The 17,597-nt window shown below is 39.2% G+C and overlaps 1 protein-coding gene across 1 annotated transcript in view; it reads left to right on the forward strand.

The window, feature by feature from the left end:
- Positions 1–17,597, forward strand: part of HMGA2 (high mobility group AT-hook 2) — a 155,462-nt gene that overhangs the window by 89,347 nt on the left and 48,518 nt on the right. Inside the window, exon 5 of the mRNA XM_066255561.1 lies at positions 13,649–13,701. Coding sequence (XP_066111658.1) covers positions 13,649–13,701 — 53 coding nt within the window. The remainder of the gene's footprint in view (positions 1–13,648; positions 13,702–17,597) is intronic.

Consider the following 17,597-nt stretch of genomic DNA (forward strand, 5'->3'; position numbering starts at 1 on the left):
TATTCCATATCTGAGTGAAATCATATAGTTACCTTTTCTCTGATTTACTTCTTTCGTTTAGCATAATATTCTCAAGGTCCATCCATGTTGTCATAAATGGCAGTATTTCATCTTTTCTTATGGCTGAGTCATGTACCACATCTTCTTTATCCAGTCCTCTAGCAAAGGACATTTTGGTTGTTTCCATGTCCTGGCCACTGAATAACACAGCGATGAACATGGGGGTGCGTATATTTTTGCAAACAAATGTTTTTGAATTTTGGAGGTAGGTACCCAGTAAAGGGGATTGCTGGGTCATATGGTAACTCTCTTCTTAATTTTTTGAGGAACTGCTATAACTGTTTTCTATAGTGGCTGTCCCAGTTTACACTTCCATCAGCAGTTCATGAGGGTTCCTTTTTCTCCACAATGTCTCCCATACTTGTTATTACCTGTCTTGTTGATAACAACCAGTGTAACAGGTGTGAGGTGGTATCTCATTGTAGTTTTGACTTGCATTTCTCCGCTAGCGACCTACTTATTTCTTTGCTAAATTGAATAATAATCAAGCATTGATTTGTAGTCTGATTTTGTGATATTACATTTGGTGATAGAATTATAAATAACTGATAGTGAATTTTGCAAAAAAAAGAGCAAGTCAAATGGAAGTTACAGATATTTCAAATTTACAAATAGAAATTATATAATTATTATTTGGCATTTTTTGCTATAATTATACAAAATTTATAGTAACTCATGTAAATTTATATATGCATACACTTTTTTCCCTAGAGAACCAGTGTTAATCATTTACTAGAGAATAGAAAACAATGGAAACCTTCTAACCTGAATCTTTACAATCTCTAAAAATTTCTGTTGAATCTTATTTTTTACATTCTTATTCCAAGGACACTAGCAGAACTTTTCAAAGAACTTGAGAAGTCATATACAGAAATTATATATACATAACACAGAGATACAGATAACAGGGCAGCAAATCCCAGAGAGAAGGGGGGAGGGAGTTAGGGGGAGGGTGGCAAAAGGGGTGTAAATAGAGACACGGGGGTGGGGGTGAGGGTGCTATATTCAGTGGGACACTTGAATCCATGTTAACACAATAAATTAAAATTAATAAAATAAAAAATAGAAAAAAAGGAAAAATAAATTAAAAATAAATTTTGAAAAGAAAATGTAAAAAAAAAGTCACACACACACACACACACACAAACACAAGCCTAAGAGAAGCCATCACTGCCAACCTACTTTAAAAATCTACTTGAGGTGCTTCTGCCTGACACACTGAAGTATATTAGAAAATGAAGTATTTTATGTTATGCCTATAGAACAGGACTTCAAATATCTTTTTTTTTAAATTATGGTGTTGATTAATTTACTTCTTTAAAAAAAATCTCAGTTTATTTTGTGAGAACCAGCTATGTGCCGCACTGTCAGCGGCTCCACACAGAGATTGATAAGACTTGCTACCTATTCTCCAGGTCGAGTTCAAACATTGTTCACAATATGGATCATCTCACTTTAAAGATTTTTTTTTTCTATTCCAAACAAGTAGTAAAATTAAATAACAATCTCAGTTTCTTAAGGAGAATTAGTATAAATTTATGAAGTTCAATGCTAATCTAAATTTGTTCTATGTGCTACATTTTGTACCAGGCACGTTTCTCAAAACTAATCATTTAAAGAATGCTGTGAGCTAGGTTCAAAATGTCTGTTTTACACAAAAGTGAGACATTTTACACAAAACTAAGGATCATTCTGGTAATAAATGATAGATGTAAGATTTGAGTTCAGGTCTTTCTGATTCAAAAATCTTCTTGTCTTTCCTGAAAAGATTTTTTTACCCCAAGAGCCCCTAAAAAGTGAAGCAAAACAAACAAAAATTATATTCTTTTGTACACCATTACTGAACACTCACTGAGCCTAGGGAAATGCTTCTCCAACAAGTGTGAGAACAAAACCAAGTGACTCCTGGAAGAGCAGATCCTTTTTCAGGGGCAGATTGCACGGCAGGAGCAAACAACTGCCCAGAATGAGGGAACGGACCAGATAACAGGCTGCCTTGGTATCTTTTACAACCAGAGGAAAGTAGAGAATCATATTCTGATCTCTTAGTTATCTCTGATATAACCAAGGTTTTGGTTCACTCATACCCTAGGATTTAATTATGGAACTCACAGTGTGGCTTGACACAGTTCCAACTTCCTCCCTTTCCTCTTGTGCCATGTACGATGTCAATGTGCTGCTTATGGGTATTCATTCAAAATTTTACATCTCAATTGTGTAGAGTAAGATGGTCATATAAAAAGGTGCTGTGATTAGAAAGAAAATCAAACAAGTTGAAGTAAGATATAAAAGAAGGAAGAGAGAATGCATTATTTATAAATATTGGTCCCAAGAGATATATATGTATATGTGTGTTAAAAAGCACCAGAACCTGAGGCAGATTGATCAATGACTGACATATATATATATTCCCCCCCCCCAAAAAAAAGCACACAATTTGGAACTAGTGGCTTTGCTAGAAAAAGAGACTGACATTTGGGATACTTCACTAAAGAATTGCTTGAAAAATCATGCCAAAAAGTTTAATATAGAAATGGCCAATGTACACTAGAAAGTGAAGGGAAATAGAGGATGTTAAAAATTAACTGGTTTATTTTAAGTCATCAGTTTGAGGCAATATAAATTGCAGTCTATTAGGAAACTCTGGAGAAATGCAGAAATACATAGTAGAATGATCTGAGGGGGAAATACCTTTAGGGAAGAGAGGGCAGAGCAGAGTCCCTGGTCAGCTGGAGCCACTGTAAAAAAGAACAAATATTAAAGATTCCAAGTGTCCCAGTGAATATTTATTTAGGTCAAATGTTAGCAAAATGTGTCTGACAGCCCTGTCAAATCCGCCTCGGTGAGCCAGGAGAGGCTGTTCTTGGTCCAAGGGTCGTGCTCCACAATGTGGAGTAAAGCCCTGAACATCTGAACCCATAGTTCTGTCACGTCTTCTTGCTGCTCAATGGTACGGGCTTCTGTGAGCAGTCAGCAGATAACAGCGAACATTCATTTTCATTGCTGGAGTGAAACAAGACTCCACACTGACAAGTTCACATATATGATAACTGCCTGGAGCAGTTTGATTTCCTGGTGGAAATAAAGAGGAAATGTTTCATTTCGGGCAGGTGGAGTTATATCTGCCTGTGATAGTGAGTAACAAAACCAAGCATACCACATAGTGATTATCATGAGTCGTAATTATAGTATCTTGAATTTGTAGAGTACTTTTAAAAAGCACCACTTCCTTCAACACATAAATCATTGGCTTCATTTTCCAGAGGATCCCACCAGGCGAGGGAGGTTTGGGAGATATGTCCAAGGTCATAGAATCCATAGCTTGAAAGGCTAGGTCTAGAATCTGGATTTACTGCTGCCACCCAGTGTTGCCCTTTGGCTCAAGCAATCTGCTAACTGATCAAAGCATTGAAATCACTGTATCACTTCTAGATTATAAATTTGTTTGATAATTTCAAGTTGCAGAGCAATTTATTTAAAAATTGCTTTTAATATTAAGCACTGTACAGTTATCTGGAAATGTCTTTCAAGATTTAATTGTGGCATATCCTATTTTTCTACAATAGAAAGCATATTGAATCAAGTGGAAGTCACCTCTACCTCACAGTTCCTTAACAATTGTTCTCTCTTTTTCTTTTCTTTTTTTCCTTTTATTCAGTGAGAGGAACGGGGGCAGAGAAACAGACATGTGCCCCAACCTGGATCCACCTGGCAAGCCCACTAGGGGGTGATGCTCTGCCCACCTGGGGCATTGCTCTGTTGCTCAGCAACTGAGCTCTTCTTAACACCTGAAGTGGAGGCTATGGTGCCATCCTCAGTGCCCGGGCCAACTTGCTCCAATTGAGCCATGGCTGCAAAAGGGGAAGACAGAGAGAGAGAGAGAGAGAGAGAGAGAGAGAGAGAGAAGTGAGAGGAGGAGGGGTGGAGAAGCAGCTGGTCACCTCTCCTGTGTGCCTAGACCAGGAATTGAACCCAGGACATACACACACCAGCCAATGCTCTACCACTGAGTCAACCAGCCAGGGCTTGACTAGTTATTTTAAAGTATGTTATATATGAATAACTCTATAGTCAGATCAGCTTTCGATTAGGTGAATTGTTAAGTAAAGCAGCATTTAAAAAGACGATAAACTTGCTGATAAATTGAAAATCTTTTATGTTAGACTTTGAAATGTGTGTCCTAATTTTCTTTTTTATCAGAGGTCTGATTATTTGGGGAGTAGGTTACAACAAATGGACTTTATCACTTATCACCATATACTTATGACAGGGGACTAGGATAAATACTAAAATTTATTTATTATATATAATTAAGAGATGAAATTGCTATTTTTATAAAATCTATTGAATACTGTCTATTTTGTATGCTTCAGCCTGCCTGATTTTGTTTAAATCTTCATCAAGCTTCTTTAATAACATTCTACTAGATTTTGAAACTGATTCCTCTTCCAGGGAGGAAAAAAATTATATATATTACCACTATGCTAATACTTTGGTTGTTCAATTACAGTTTCCTCCGTTGAGGAATAGGAAGAAAAATAAACAAAAAGCTAAGGTAAAATACTTCATTTCCAAACTTGTTCTGTGTGTGGACACTGCTTGCATCACACAGGCATGGTAACCCTCGACTAGACGGACTCTGAGAATGTTGACAATAAAATGAACAGAAATACTTGTTTTTCTTTACATACACTATTTTTTGCAAGTTTCTGTTTACAAAGGAATATTTTTCTTTAAAAATGTATTTTGCTTAAAATCATATTTTTTCTGATTATTAAAGTAATACATTCTCTTTAGCAACTTTGGAAAATTCATAAAAATACAAGAAATAAAATAAAAATTGTTCCCTTAATCCTATCACCCAGGGGAAGTCAAAATTCATATTTTGGTTTAATTCTTTAATATATGAAGTGAAGATATTTTTTAAAAACCTAAATACTATGTAAAACCTGTCTTAGAAAATTTGGATTATATTTATAATTTCTATTTGGCTCTTTACACATTATAATATATTGTGAACATTTCCCATGTCATTAAATAATCTTCTAAGTAACCAGAATAGATTGGCATTAGTTCATTTAAAACAGTGAACAAACTGCCTTAAAAACTAGCCAGAGCCTCACCAAAGGGCTGATACTCTGAATACCAATCATAGCTTAGTTGCTGTTCCATATGTTAATTTAATTTGACAGAGTAAGAGTCTTTGAAGTCCTGATTCTCTTTTGCATCCAATAAACCAGTTTTTATAGTGCCTGAACCTTTAGACATCAGCCTGCAGAGAAACTCATGTCGGGAAGTTGCCATGAGGTCACATTAACAATGGCCAGAGGGGGAGTTCCTCTGCAAGTCTTATGAGAGAGGTGAGGGGGGGCTGTGAAGGGTCAGGGGGGTGGGGGCGGGAACGGGGCCAGGTCAGTGCCTCTGGTAATAGCATCTTATAGGCATACAGATCACTTGCCATTTATGTGAGCCCTTGAAGCTTGATTCCTACAGAAGTAGGTGCCCAGCAACTTTCACTGGTAAGCTTCATACACATCTTGTGTTTATTAGGGGGTTCTATGCCTTTAGATGGGAAAAGCTAAGCAGACTTCTCAACGATGTGTGCTTTGCTTCTTATACTTGAGCAAGACGATGACTCTAGTGTTTCTACCATCAGTGCTTAGAATTTGGATGTGAAGTGGTTCAGCTCAGAGAATGTATTTGGGGATATTTTTGTTCAATTCTGGTTAGAGTTGCTGGGACTGGTTAGAGGGGTAAAGAAAAGGGCATGAGTGTTAGAGAAGAGGGTCATACAGAAAGAGGTTAAAATTGTGCTGAGCATTAAGTTCCATAGAGGACGGATTTTGAATTTTCTTTTGTTATTTTTTGTTTACATTAAAAGTTTTCTGAGGGCAGAAAACCATGATTATAAGGTATTACAAGCTTAGGACCTGACTGCTAGCATCTTAATAGTTATTTCAGTGCTTCATTATCAAATATGACATCATTGCTCCCAACATTAAAGACCAAGACCTTGTTAAATTGGGTTTCATTCACAGTTACTCATTATCTACAAATGTGTCAGACCTATGCAAGGTAAGCACCTTGTCCCAAAGGTGAGTGTGCGGTTTCTGGAGCTCAAGACGAGTGGTGATCAGCTGTTAACTTAATAAAAGGAGTAAGTACTCAAGTGGAGACCTGTGTGAGAGTTCTGGTCCTCACATTTGTCCAAAGTTAGAAGGTCACCTAATATGATGAAGAAATTTAAAAAAGGCATCTCTGTCCCTCTTTGGAAGCACCTGGAAGGTCTGTGTGTTCCTTGGGGAAATTCATTAATGACAGTGATTTGGGAATAGGGAGCAGAAAGATGGAGAGACCATTTAGAAGGAGCACACCAACATTTAGGGAAATTGGTCATTAACGGGAAATTACTGGACAAGTGTTTAACTTTTCCAGTAAGGATGTTTCTAGGTAACATTTTGCAGCCGAGTGGTTCTAGGATGCAGTAGATATGAGATTAAGCAGCTGTGCTAGACAGTAATGATGTAACTGCATTTCCAACATAATTTTCAGGCCTACTGCTTCTGGGTGGTGTCCACTAGTACTGTGACCTAAGTTCCATTTTTGCAATCTATTTCAACTTCTACCACAGCTTTTCAGTCTTTACAAAGGCAGCTTGGCTGCCGGTCTCTTTACACTAAATTGTTCAATTCATACTTCTTTAAATAAAATTGACACTGTACCTGCCTTGGTTTGTTTTGGCTGCTGTGACACAGTACCACAGACTGGGGAGTTTGCGATCAACAAAGATGTATTTCTCACAGTTCTGGATACTGGGGATCTGGGATCAGGTCAGCAGCATGGATGGCGAGGTCCCTCTTCCAAGCTGCAGACTTCTTGTTGTATCTTGACGTGGTGGAGGGGGGAAGCAAGCTCTCTGGGGTCTCTTTATAAGGTACTAATCCCATTTATGAGAGCTCTGCCTCATGACCTAATCACTCCCAAAGGACCCACCTGCTAATACCATCACTCTAGGGGTTAGGATTTTAACATCTGAATATGGGGGTGGGGGACACATATTCAGATCGCAGCAATATCTATAGTCTGCCAGTTAAGCATTTAGAGGAAACTAAATACTCTATTTGTGGTGGAAAAGGCCAAATTAGACAATAAAGTAGACCAAAAATTTGCCAAAGATTTAGTATAAATTTGCAGGAGTTTACCTTATTTTTATGGTGTGTTACGGTACAGTACAGAAGGCACTCTGGCTTACTCATGCTGGACTTGGTAACAGACGTTACACGCTACTAAGCACCGCTCATATATGTCTTGGTCTCCTCTCCTGCCTCTGAAACAGGCACAGGGAACTATTGGCATGAAACATGAGCCGTTAGCCCCAGCTTAGAAAATCTCACACACATTGTAGTTCTCTTCTCCCAGCCATCTGTCCTGTTTTGTGCAATTTCTTACTCAGATATTCCAAAGTTTCTCTAGACCATTTTTCATCTCATTGAAGTCTTGTTCACTGTCTTCTCTGTATTTTCCTTCTCCATATCCCTTCCCCTTTTTCTTCTTTTGTCTTTCTTTTTATTCTTTCCCTCTTTGCATCCTCAATACAGGGTAACTCTGGCCACAGTGGTTACTGAGAAGCAGTTAGATGTTCCTCCCTTCACTCACCCACAGCATCTCTCCTAAGGCTCAGGGATTCTATGTGGAAATTATTTGATTATGCGTCTGTCTCTGCCTTGAAGGGATTTCCCTGGTATCTAATGGGGGCCTAATAAATGCTCCTGTTTTAAACCATCAAAATTTCAACCAGAAAGCTTAATGCTGCTTTCTAGATGGTCATTTTACAAACAGCCTTTTGGAATCCAACTCCTGTGTAGGTTGAGGACTTCCTATGACACAAACTATAGCAAAAGGCTTTTTATTACAGAACTGTAATCTTGATGTACTTTGGCCCCACCTGAATTCCACTGTAATTGCCTTTACAACATATATCCTGCCATCATCTTAAAAAGGTTTAGTTCTGAACACATCCGCTGGCAGAGGATTTGTTTTGCTTTCTCTTCTAGGAAACTGTAGCTTAGCAAATGTAGCTTAGCAAACTGTTTGTCTGCCTTTAATTTTTCCTGCTTTTTAATTGTTGGTTAATTTTAAAAAAGACAAGTAAATAGATTAGTTTTGTTTGTGTATTATACTCAATAATTCATGTTAGCTATTTAATAATTTTAATAGCAGAATATACATCTAAATCTTTTACTGTTTGTCTGCATGCAAACCCTGTACCTGGGAACTGCAATATTTTCAGAAGAGCACATCAAAGTAATTGTTTTGCCTGGCACCAGTACAAATTTCTGCTGGGACCTGTCCTATTTAATATAAATTATATTACCTGTGGAATTTAAGAGAATGTAAGGTGTAGCATGCCCTACAGGCAGGAAATTTAAACTATGGGTTGCTTTTTTATTTTTTCACTCTGGTTTGTTCCTATAATATGGGATGTTTAGTATGCCTAATTTCTGTTTAATCTTTTTACAGGCATATTTTGAATTTTGTATTCATATGGAAGACAAGTTCAAAAATCCAGTTATTCTCTCAAGCTAACTTGAGAATGAACACTATCTAAAGCTAGTGGTATGAAGGCTTTAACTAATTGTGGGGATGTGGGAAAGAGATGCCATTATCTGAATAAGTCTGTTTGTTTATTTATTTATTTTTACAGAGACAGAGAGAGAGTCAGAGAGAGGGATAGATAGAGAAGACAGACAGGACCGGAGAGAGATGAGAAGCATCAATCATCAGTTTTTCATTGTGGCACTTTTGTTGTTCATTGATTGCTTTCTCATATGTGCCTTGACTGGGGGGGGGGGGGGGCTACAGCAGACTGAGTAACCCCTTGCTCAAGCCAGCAACCTTAGGTCCAAGCTGGTGAGGTTTTTTTGGTTTTTTTCCTCAAACCAGATGAGTCTGCGCTCAAGTTGGCGACCTCGGGGTCTCAAACCTGGGTCTTCCTCATCTCAGTCCAATGCTCTATCCACTGCGCCACTGCCTAGTCAGGCTGAATAAGTCTATTTAAAAACAGAACTCTCCCCACCGCCACAAGAAAGAATAATGAGGAAAAACAGGGGGTTTTGACTTAATTTTTTTTTTAATTTTTTTTTTTTAATTCATTTTTAGAGAGGACAGAGAGAGGGAGAGGGAGAGAGACAGAGAGAGAGAGAAGGGGGGAGGAGCTGGAAGCATCAACTCCCATATGTGCCTTGACCAGGCAAGCCCAGGGTTTCGAACCAGCGACCTCAGCATTTCCAAGTCGACGTTTTATCCACTGCGCCACCACAGGTCAGGCTGTTTTGACTTAATTTAACCAAATCATTATGTTTCAAGACCAGTATCATGCCTCTGTGTTGTCTATAAAAACATTAATGTAGTAATGGAACATCCATGGGCAAGAATAAGGACACATAAACCATTGATAATAAGGACACATTAAATCCATTGAAACAATTTTACACCCTGCTGATATGACCAAGATGTGGGCCTTTCAACATGTGTCAGAAACATATGTGACCTCAGGTAGTCAGATAGAGAGCTCCAGTCTTCCACATGCATTCACACCCTCAGTGACTCAGTTCTCCCAACTGACATCCCGGATGCCCTGTCGTTAGCCCCTGTGGACCTTGTGGTCCTAGGATATCAGATTGATGCATAGATATAATCTTGGGTGTTGAATGTGTAGAAGAAATACTTTAACTAGGAAAAAAAGGAGATAGATGAAAGTTAATAGTGCAAAAGAGAATATATTGGAAAAAGGTAGAGAGAAAGGAAGGAGGGAGAGAAACAGATAAGGAGGGAGAGAAGGAAGGAGACTGGTGGAGCTAAGACCAAAACAATAAAAGTAAGCCCTGATCCACCTCTCCTCTTTGTGTTCCTGATGACTCTTACATTCAGTAACGCTCAAATCGTAGGCTGGCCTTGTGTACTTATCCATGGGCCAGCACAGCTGAAAGTTATCCTTTTCCTGCTCCCAGCAGGAGGAAGGGGCCTCTACTCAGTCTTTTAATTCAGTCATTGTCTTAACCATTCTCATGAGATAGATCTTCATCACCAGGAACTTCCTGGGAATCCTTATTTTGGGGGGGTCCAATAATTCCAATAGTCTCTGAAACATATATATTACAATCATGAGCAATAGTTACCACTTACTAAAGCACTGTGTTTAATCTTCTATCTCTTTTTTTTTTTTTTTTTTTTTTTTTTGTATTTTTCTGAAGTTGGAAATGGGGAGGCAGTCAGACTCCTGCATGCACCTGACCGGGATCCACTCAGCACACCCACCAGGGGGCGATGCTCTGCCCATCTGGGGCATTGCTCTGTTGCAACCAAAGCCCTTCTAGCACCTGAGGCAGAGGCCACAGAGCCATCCTCAGCGCCCGGGCCAACTTTGCTCCAATGGAGCCTTGGCTGCAGGAGGGGAAGAGAGAGACAGAGAGGAAGGAGAAGGGGAGGGGTGGAGAAGCAGATGGGCGCTTCTCCTGTGTGCCCTGGTCGGGAATCGAACCCAGGACTCCTGCATGCCAGGCTGATGCTCTACCACTGAGCCAACCGGCCAGGGCCTAATCTTCTATCTCTTAAAAAGTCTTTCCTTTTACTCAAACCTCACTTCTGTTAGATGTCCCAATGGTACAGATTTAGTTAGTAAGATGCTATATGGCCTTCACCATGAATATAAACACAAAAAAACTATAATTTTACATAAGATTTTCCTGTTTTCCCTTCACTCCTGCATGCATTTCTGTCTGTGTTCATTCTGTGGTTCCTGATTTCCATGGATATCCTCAGGTAGAAACTTTGGGTACTGGATCCTGGGCCACATTTTACATTTTCCTTCCTGGTTTTTCTTTTTAAAATAACCCCTTATTAGTACTGAGAAAATTGCCCAAATTAAACTGAAACACCCACCCCATGGTTTTTTATATTTTTATATTTTTGCTTTCATGCCTCCCTTTTTCTTAAAACAGGCCACACACCCCTTTGTTCTAACAATTGACTGAATTAAGAAGCTCAAATTTAACTCTTATGTTTTTGAGCTGTATAGACTGAGAAGTAACAATTAGTAGTCACTGAATGTCAGTATAGTTAAGAGACCCGATTTTTAGCCTTCCCTTGTCCCCATCTTCCACTTTACCCCTGGAGCCCTCATAGACTGCAACAATGATCAAGATCCCTGTGAGCAAACTTATTAAAGAAATAAAGCTTCAGAAGTATGAGGGATATATATGTCTTAGTCCTGAAAACTGATATATATATATATGTATATATATGTGTATATATATATATATACACACACACACATACATATATAATAGAAACTCACATCTTGTATTTTCAGACAAGACTCTGTATGTCCAAAGTAATACCTTATATTAGCAGACTGAAAGCACAGGCAAGTTTGGTAGATGCCACTGTGCTCAAGTGTTGGGTCTGGGCAAGAGCTGGTTTTGTTATTGGAAAAACAGATTTTCAAAGGTTGGGATAGCAGACACACTCTCTCCATCACTTGACTTTAAAGTTAGTTTTAGATAAAAGGATACCTTTAATAGTAGGGCTGGTTGTTGGGAGGATCAGGCTTCTAAAAACCTTAATATGCTTTCAGCCTTCCCCGGAAGCAGGTGACAGGGTAGTTAGCGTCCACATCCTCTGCTCAGAAGAGCAGTGTCTCTGCTGGCACGTTGCCTGGCACAGCTCCAAGGAAAGCTGTATGATGACAGCAAGATTAGGATGCAGGAAGCAAGGCAGAGTCATATGCTCTAAATGTCGATTTCTCCTATTCCCTTAGTATATATAGTATGGTTGATTCTACTAACGGATTATCCTCTAAGCCAAGTCTCCATAAGCACTTGAGCATTTGAATTCTAAAGATATTAAACAATTTCGTTTGATACCCCTCTCCATATTCTTTGTCAAACTTGTGTTGATGGGATCCCTTACACCATAACCTCCCCTCAGTCAGGGTCCATGTGCAGAAATAGTAACATTGGTGAAGGTTCGGTATTATTGAATCTCCAGTGTTGGGAGTCACTACATTGAGTTATATGTTTGTCAACACTTTTGTGCTTGAAATTATTTTACAAGCATACGTCAAACAGGAATGCGGCTATTATGGTACCATGTCTATACTAAACTCTGCTCTCAATGGATCTGGTTATATTTACACTTATAGATAATACATCATGTGGAGTTGGTAGCGTCTAAATTAGGGCTTTTAGACTGGTGTTCCTTGATTTAGACACTATAGCTTCTTTATAATTTATTATCTACAACTAGACTTTCTTCCCTTTAGTTATTCTGTTTATGTTCTCTTTACAATTGCAAAACATCCAATTGTTGCCATCCTTACCCCATTTCTAAGAATAGGTCTTAAGGTAAATGATAAATGTTTAAAAATGTTTTTAGATTATTGCATATGATTTTGGTAAGTTAAATAATTAAACTTTTTTAAATGTTAAAATGAACTTGAGGTATTTTTTAATGTATTTTGGGATTTATTTTTCTATAAAATGTACAACTTTGAATTTTTTCAGTGCTACCAAAAAACAGACAAAAACTTGTGACCTCATCTGTTTTAAATTTGAATGAATGAATAAACAAAGGAAAAATGTCCTGAGTACAGTCTTCATTGCAAGTTCCAGCAACATAAAGAACAAAAGCTCTTAGACATTGCTTCCCACTATCTATAACCATTATAAAACTACTCTCATCAGTGTGTCGGTAGAGGGACACAAGTGTTTTAGATACTTAGGGTATTTTGTTGGTGTGGTGGTGGTTTTACGCTTCTTCAATCTTGCAAGCAGTCTCTAGAATTTACAAGTGATTTTGCATCAAAGTAAAGGGAACAACTTTAGGCAATATGGCTGACAGTCAACTCTTAGAATGTGTTGGAAATGCAGGTTAAGATTCCAGAAATAATCCTTGATTTGGGATTTGTTCAAAGACTTAATGTCAAGTCTTAGCTTTGTCAGTCATTAACTGGATGAGTCCCTTAGTCTATCAGAGCCTCAATTTTTGTAACTCTAAAATGTAAATTGTCATAGGAAGGTAATGCCCAGTATATAGGTCAATCTGATAATTAAAGGGGGCATTATATTTTTTAATCAATATCACTATTGAATCTATGCAAATGGAAAGTTAAAAATAAGCTGCTTTGAGGATTATAAAATCCCCTAATGGTCATCTCGCACTTGTATATTACTTCTGTAGGCAGGACCACACTTAAGTTCTTCCATTTAGGTAAAAATCTGTATTGCTTGAAAATACTTTCAGAGGAGAGGCTGTAGGACTTGAATCCACAAAAGTGACTACACGAGACATTAAGACAAAAATGTTTTTCTTAATTATTCACACTCGCGATTCTCTTGTTTTCCATTTATTTCCCCATCCAACAGCCCTTCTGTCCTCCAGTCCTTCCGCCACTTTGTAGCATGCCATCCTGTGGTAGTTTTCCCTCTTTTTCTTCCTTTGAGGCACCTCCTTCAGTGGTTTCCTCCATTTTAAACAAACTCCACTTTTCATCTCCTTATGGGGGTCATTTGTCTTAACTTCTGCACAGGAAGAAGATTCCAGTGTTCCTCAGCCGCTCACTCCAAGACATGAGACCCTCTGGTAAGGAAGCTTTCCTTCATGTCACATTGAAGCCCATTTCCTATTCTTACTTCTTCAGAACAAGTTTCGAAAAACAGCTGGTTACCATCCTTTAGTTCCGTCCTTCCCAGACAGTACTTCAAAAACATTATATCACTTTTCAGTCTTTTTTGTCAAGCATGAGTTATAGAACTTCCTTTGTTTTTTTCTCGTCTGGCGTATTGTTCAGCCCTCTAATAAGTCGTGTGGTGTAATTGAAAGAATGTGGGCTTTGTAGTTCGACCTGGTTTTGCATCTGAGCCATGGATCCCGCTAGCTGTTTGACCCCAGTCCGAACATCTAACTCCTTCGAACTACAGTTTCCTCATCTGTCAGGTGAGGTTAATGGGTCATCTCTCACAAGGTCCTTGTCAGAATTGTTAATGCGTAGAACATTCCTGGTATATAATCAAAGCTCTAATAAATGTTAGTTCTTTTCCCCTCCCCCTCTCTTTGTGACGCTCCTTGACATTAAGCTACTACTTTCTAATAGTTATGGGGACTAGAACTGAACACAGTGTTAAGAATTTTAAATAATACTGCTTCCCTATCCCCTCAAATGTGCTTTCCCCCTCCCTCATACTGCTACATCATGAGAGCTCTTCTAAGTATTTATACGCCTTCTGATGTTATGGCCACAAGGACAAGCTACCTCCAAGAACCAGCTCTGAGAAGAGAATATCCAGAGGAAACCATATCAAAAGGAGACACTTAGTTGGCATTGAAGGAGTCCAGGATAGCTCTTAACCTTATTTTCACCTTAAGGAATTTCCCATATGGCTTTATCTATCTGTGACTCTCTCCAGTAGGGGACCCATCACATGTCCTTCAGATCATGTCAAAAGTTACTCATTTCTAGGTTTCCACCTCAGATCTAGATGAATCCTGGATGCAGTTTCACAGCTGCCCTCTATGGCAACCCTTGTGCAAATTTGAGAAAGGCACTGCTCTCAGCAGGTGCAGCGCCATGCCCGGGAGAGCAGTGTTCGGAGGAGAGGGTGGCTGAACTTCGGGCAGCCTGGCACGGGGCTGACGTTTTTGTGGAAGTCACAGTGTTGGCTCTGGTGTGGTTTACTTTCATCAGATAGGTGCTCCAAAAGTATTCCTTGTCTTTGTCCTTTTAGTGTCAGCTAACATCAACCTTTCTTTCTCCCTCCATTGGCCACCTCCTTTTCTTATATCTGTTGTCCCCTTTACAATTTGTAAACCACATTTTATTCTCGCTTCAGATTTGCTTCAATTACTTCTACTGGTTCTAGCCATTTCTTTCCAGGCACCTTTACATACCTGCCTTGACACACACACACACACACACACACACACACACACACGTATGTATGTGATATATATTTATATTTTGTGAAGGTACTCTTTGTGTTTTAATTCTGAGCCATTTGGTATTGAGCCAAACAGACTTTCCTAAAAATTTCAACATTCTATTAACTGATTCTTTTTACTAGCAAATTGGCAAAATCTGTATAATTAATTCATTCCAGTGTGTGTTCCCGGTTGTCTACTTTCCTCTATAGATGATTTTGCTAAACATTTCCATTACCTAAACCGAGGTCATGGGAAAGAAAGGGGAAGAGATTGCCAAGAGATTATATAATCCACACATTACCTGCACCAAAAGTGAGATTTCAGAGGTCCTAAAAGGAGTACATGGATGTTCTCGTCATTACCAGGCAACAAGATCCTTTATACTAAGCTCATGTTTGGGCAAATCCCACCGAGAACAATCAGGTGTGGGTTTAGTGAACCATTCAGTTTTCCAAAGCTCAGCCAGGTCAGTTCTGGTGACCGGTGAATTTACAGGTCTCAGCCAGCTTATTCTCAGGTGCAGTAACTGATGGTTATGCTTAAATTCATCTCAAGGAGGTGGAAGGATATTTTAATAATAATTTTTTTAAAAGTTTGTGTAAAAAGACATAAAATTAAGAAACAAGAAACTTGAAGATCATCTAGAGGCAAAATTTCCTGACATGATGATGTACTGGACAGTAGATAGGTCTTGGTAATGGATGTGGTTGGAATGCCATTATTAAATTTTCCTTTTCTCCATTTTTCTTCATCTATTTCTAATGTGCCTGTTAAGCCAGAGCCTTCCTGGGAACATAACAATAAAACAACTATGGAGTTAAGTAAATAGAAAAACCTAATAAATATCCCTAGAAGTGCAGCTTGAATCATTTACTTTCATGCTCTATAAATCAGTAGCAGACATGTGACAGGAACCATTCTTGACCTGTTTTAGGATATGCAGGCACCCCAGGAAAAGTTTCCTGTTTATTACTTCTTTGAGTGCATGTATGTATGTATGTGTGTGTGTGTGTATTACTTTGAGATATTTACTCTCTGGAATAGTCCTCTGGCTGGGGAAAAGTTTGGGTCTAAGGAAATAATGCAGAAAAAGAGTAAATAGGGCTTAGCTGAAGGAAGGGTGTAGGCAAAGGGCACAGTGGATGAATGGGAAGAGGAGGCTGGTGGAAGACAGAGCTGGGCGTCAGGGACACGAGCACTTCCGCTGCTCAGGCTTTCGGGGAGAGATAATAAAATCTGGTTTTGACATGTTTGCTTTAGATGGCAGTGAAATACTGAGTCTGTATATTTTGTAGATGTTGAGAAATATGTGACTGAAGAGAGGGTGAAAGGTCAGGGCTGGAGATAGGGATCTGGGGCTCATCTGGGTGTAGGTGCTAATTGAATCCATGTGGGTGCACTAAAGAATTGGGTAGACAAGGGAAAGAGGAGCGAGGCCCTCCAGGCTGAGCCCTGGGGGCTCTGAGTGATACTGCCTGGAGGGAAAAGGGGCTGGAGTCAAAGAAGAAAGAAAAGCAGGTGGAGATATTTGAGAATTCCCATGGCCTGAGTCCCACACCACTGAGGCCTTGAGGATGTTGGGAAGCACATGGCAGTGTGGAAGGTGGCCCAGAGCCCTAAGACTGGGAAGCCACAAAAAAGTTCAGTAAGGAGCTGCAGTGTTTGGTGGCTCTCAGAAAAGCATCAAACAAAAGCAAGGACTGCAGAGAAAGAGGCAAACCAGGCCGCATCTGGGTCTGGTCGTCTTGTTCCTCCACATTGCCTGGTACGGTGCTTGGTAAGTCACACTACGGATGGCTGAGGGTGGCTAATGAATCAGTCAAGTAAGCAGCTATAGGTAATCATGATTTTTTTTTCCCATGTAAGAGAGGATAATAGCATAGTACTGAACGGTTGCTACCAATATCGCTGATAGGCCTACTAGTTCAAATAGGCAGAAAAGAGAAAAGGAGGTGAGAAGAAAAAGGAGAAGGCAGAGCCTGGGAAGAGAGGAGACAGAACTAGGTAGTGAAGAAGGCCAGGTGTTTTCCGGGGTGTAAAGTCAGAGAGGTAAACAGCCTAAGTTTGTGAATTGGGCCTTTAATTTGCTTGTATCTCTAGCCATTTCTCAAACATTCATCTTGTCCCTCTGGTGGAACTCCCAGCTTCTTGGCAAAGACAGGAACTTCTTTTGTGTATCTCTTTAGTACCTCATACGGTTCTGCAAGCATTTACCCTGTACTCAATGACAGCTTGAAAGAAAGAAATTTTTAGTGATTTCTAAAAGGTGATAATTATCCAGAAATTTAGTCCGTGAAAATGTTCACTTTCGATAAATCAAATGAAAACATCCCTTCTCCACTCAGAGGAGGCTTATTAACTAAAATTTTCTAAATAATTCACTCAAAGCCCTACCTCTGGAAGAGTGTCTAGATGCTTGCTTGTGAAATTTCCTTCAGAGCCAGCTATACAAACATCCTCTCTAATCTTCGCAAAATGAAGAAATGGGCCTAACAGATGTGGAATATGCTTCTTTCCTACTCTGTTTTTGTTCTGTTTTCTTAAGACTACCTGTAAGT

This window comes from Saccopteryx bilineata, chromosome 2 (genome assembly GCF_036850765.1).
Source record: "Saccopteryx bilineata isolate mSacBil1 chromosome 2, mSacBil1_pri_phased_curated, whole genome shotgun sequence".
Taxonomy (NCBI): domain Eukaryota; kingdom Metazoa; phylum Chordata; class Mammalia; order Chiroptera; family Emballonuridae; genus Saccopteryx; species Saccopteryx bilineata.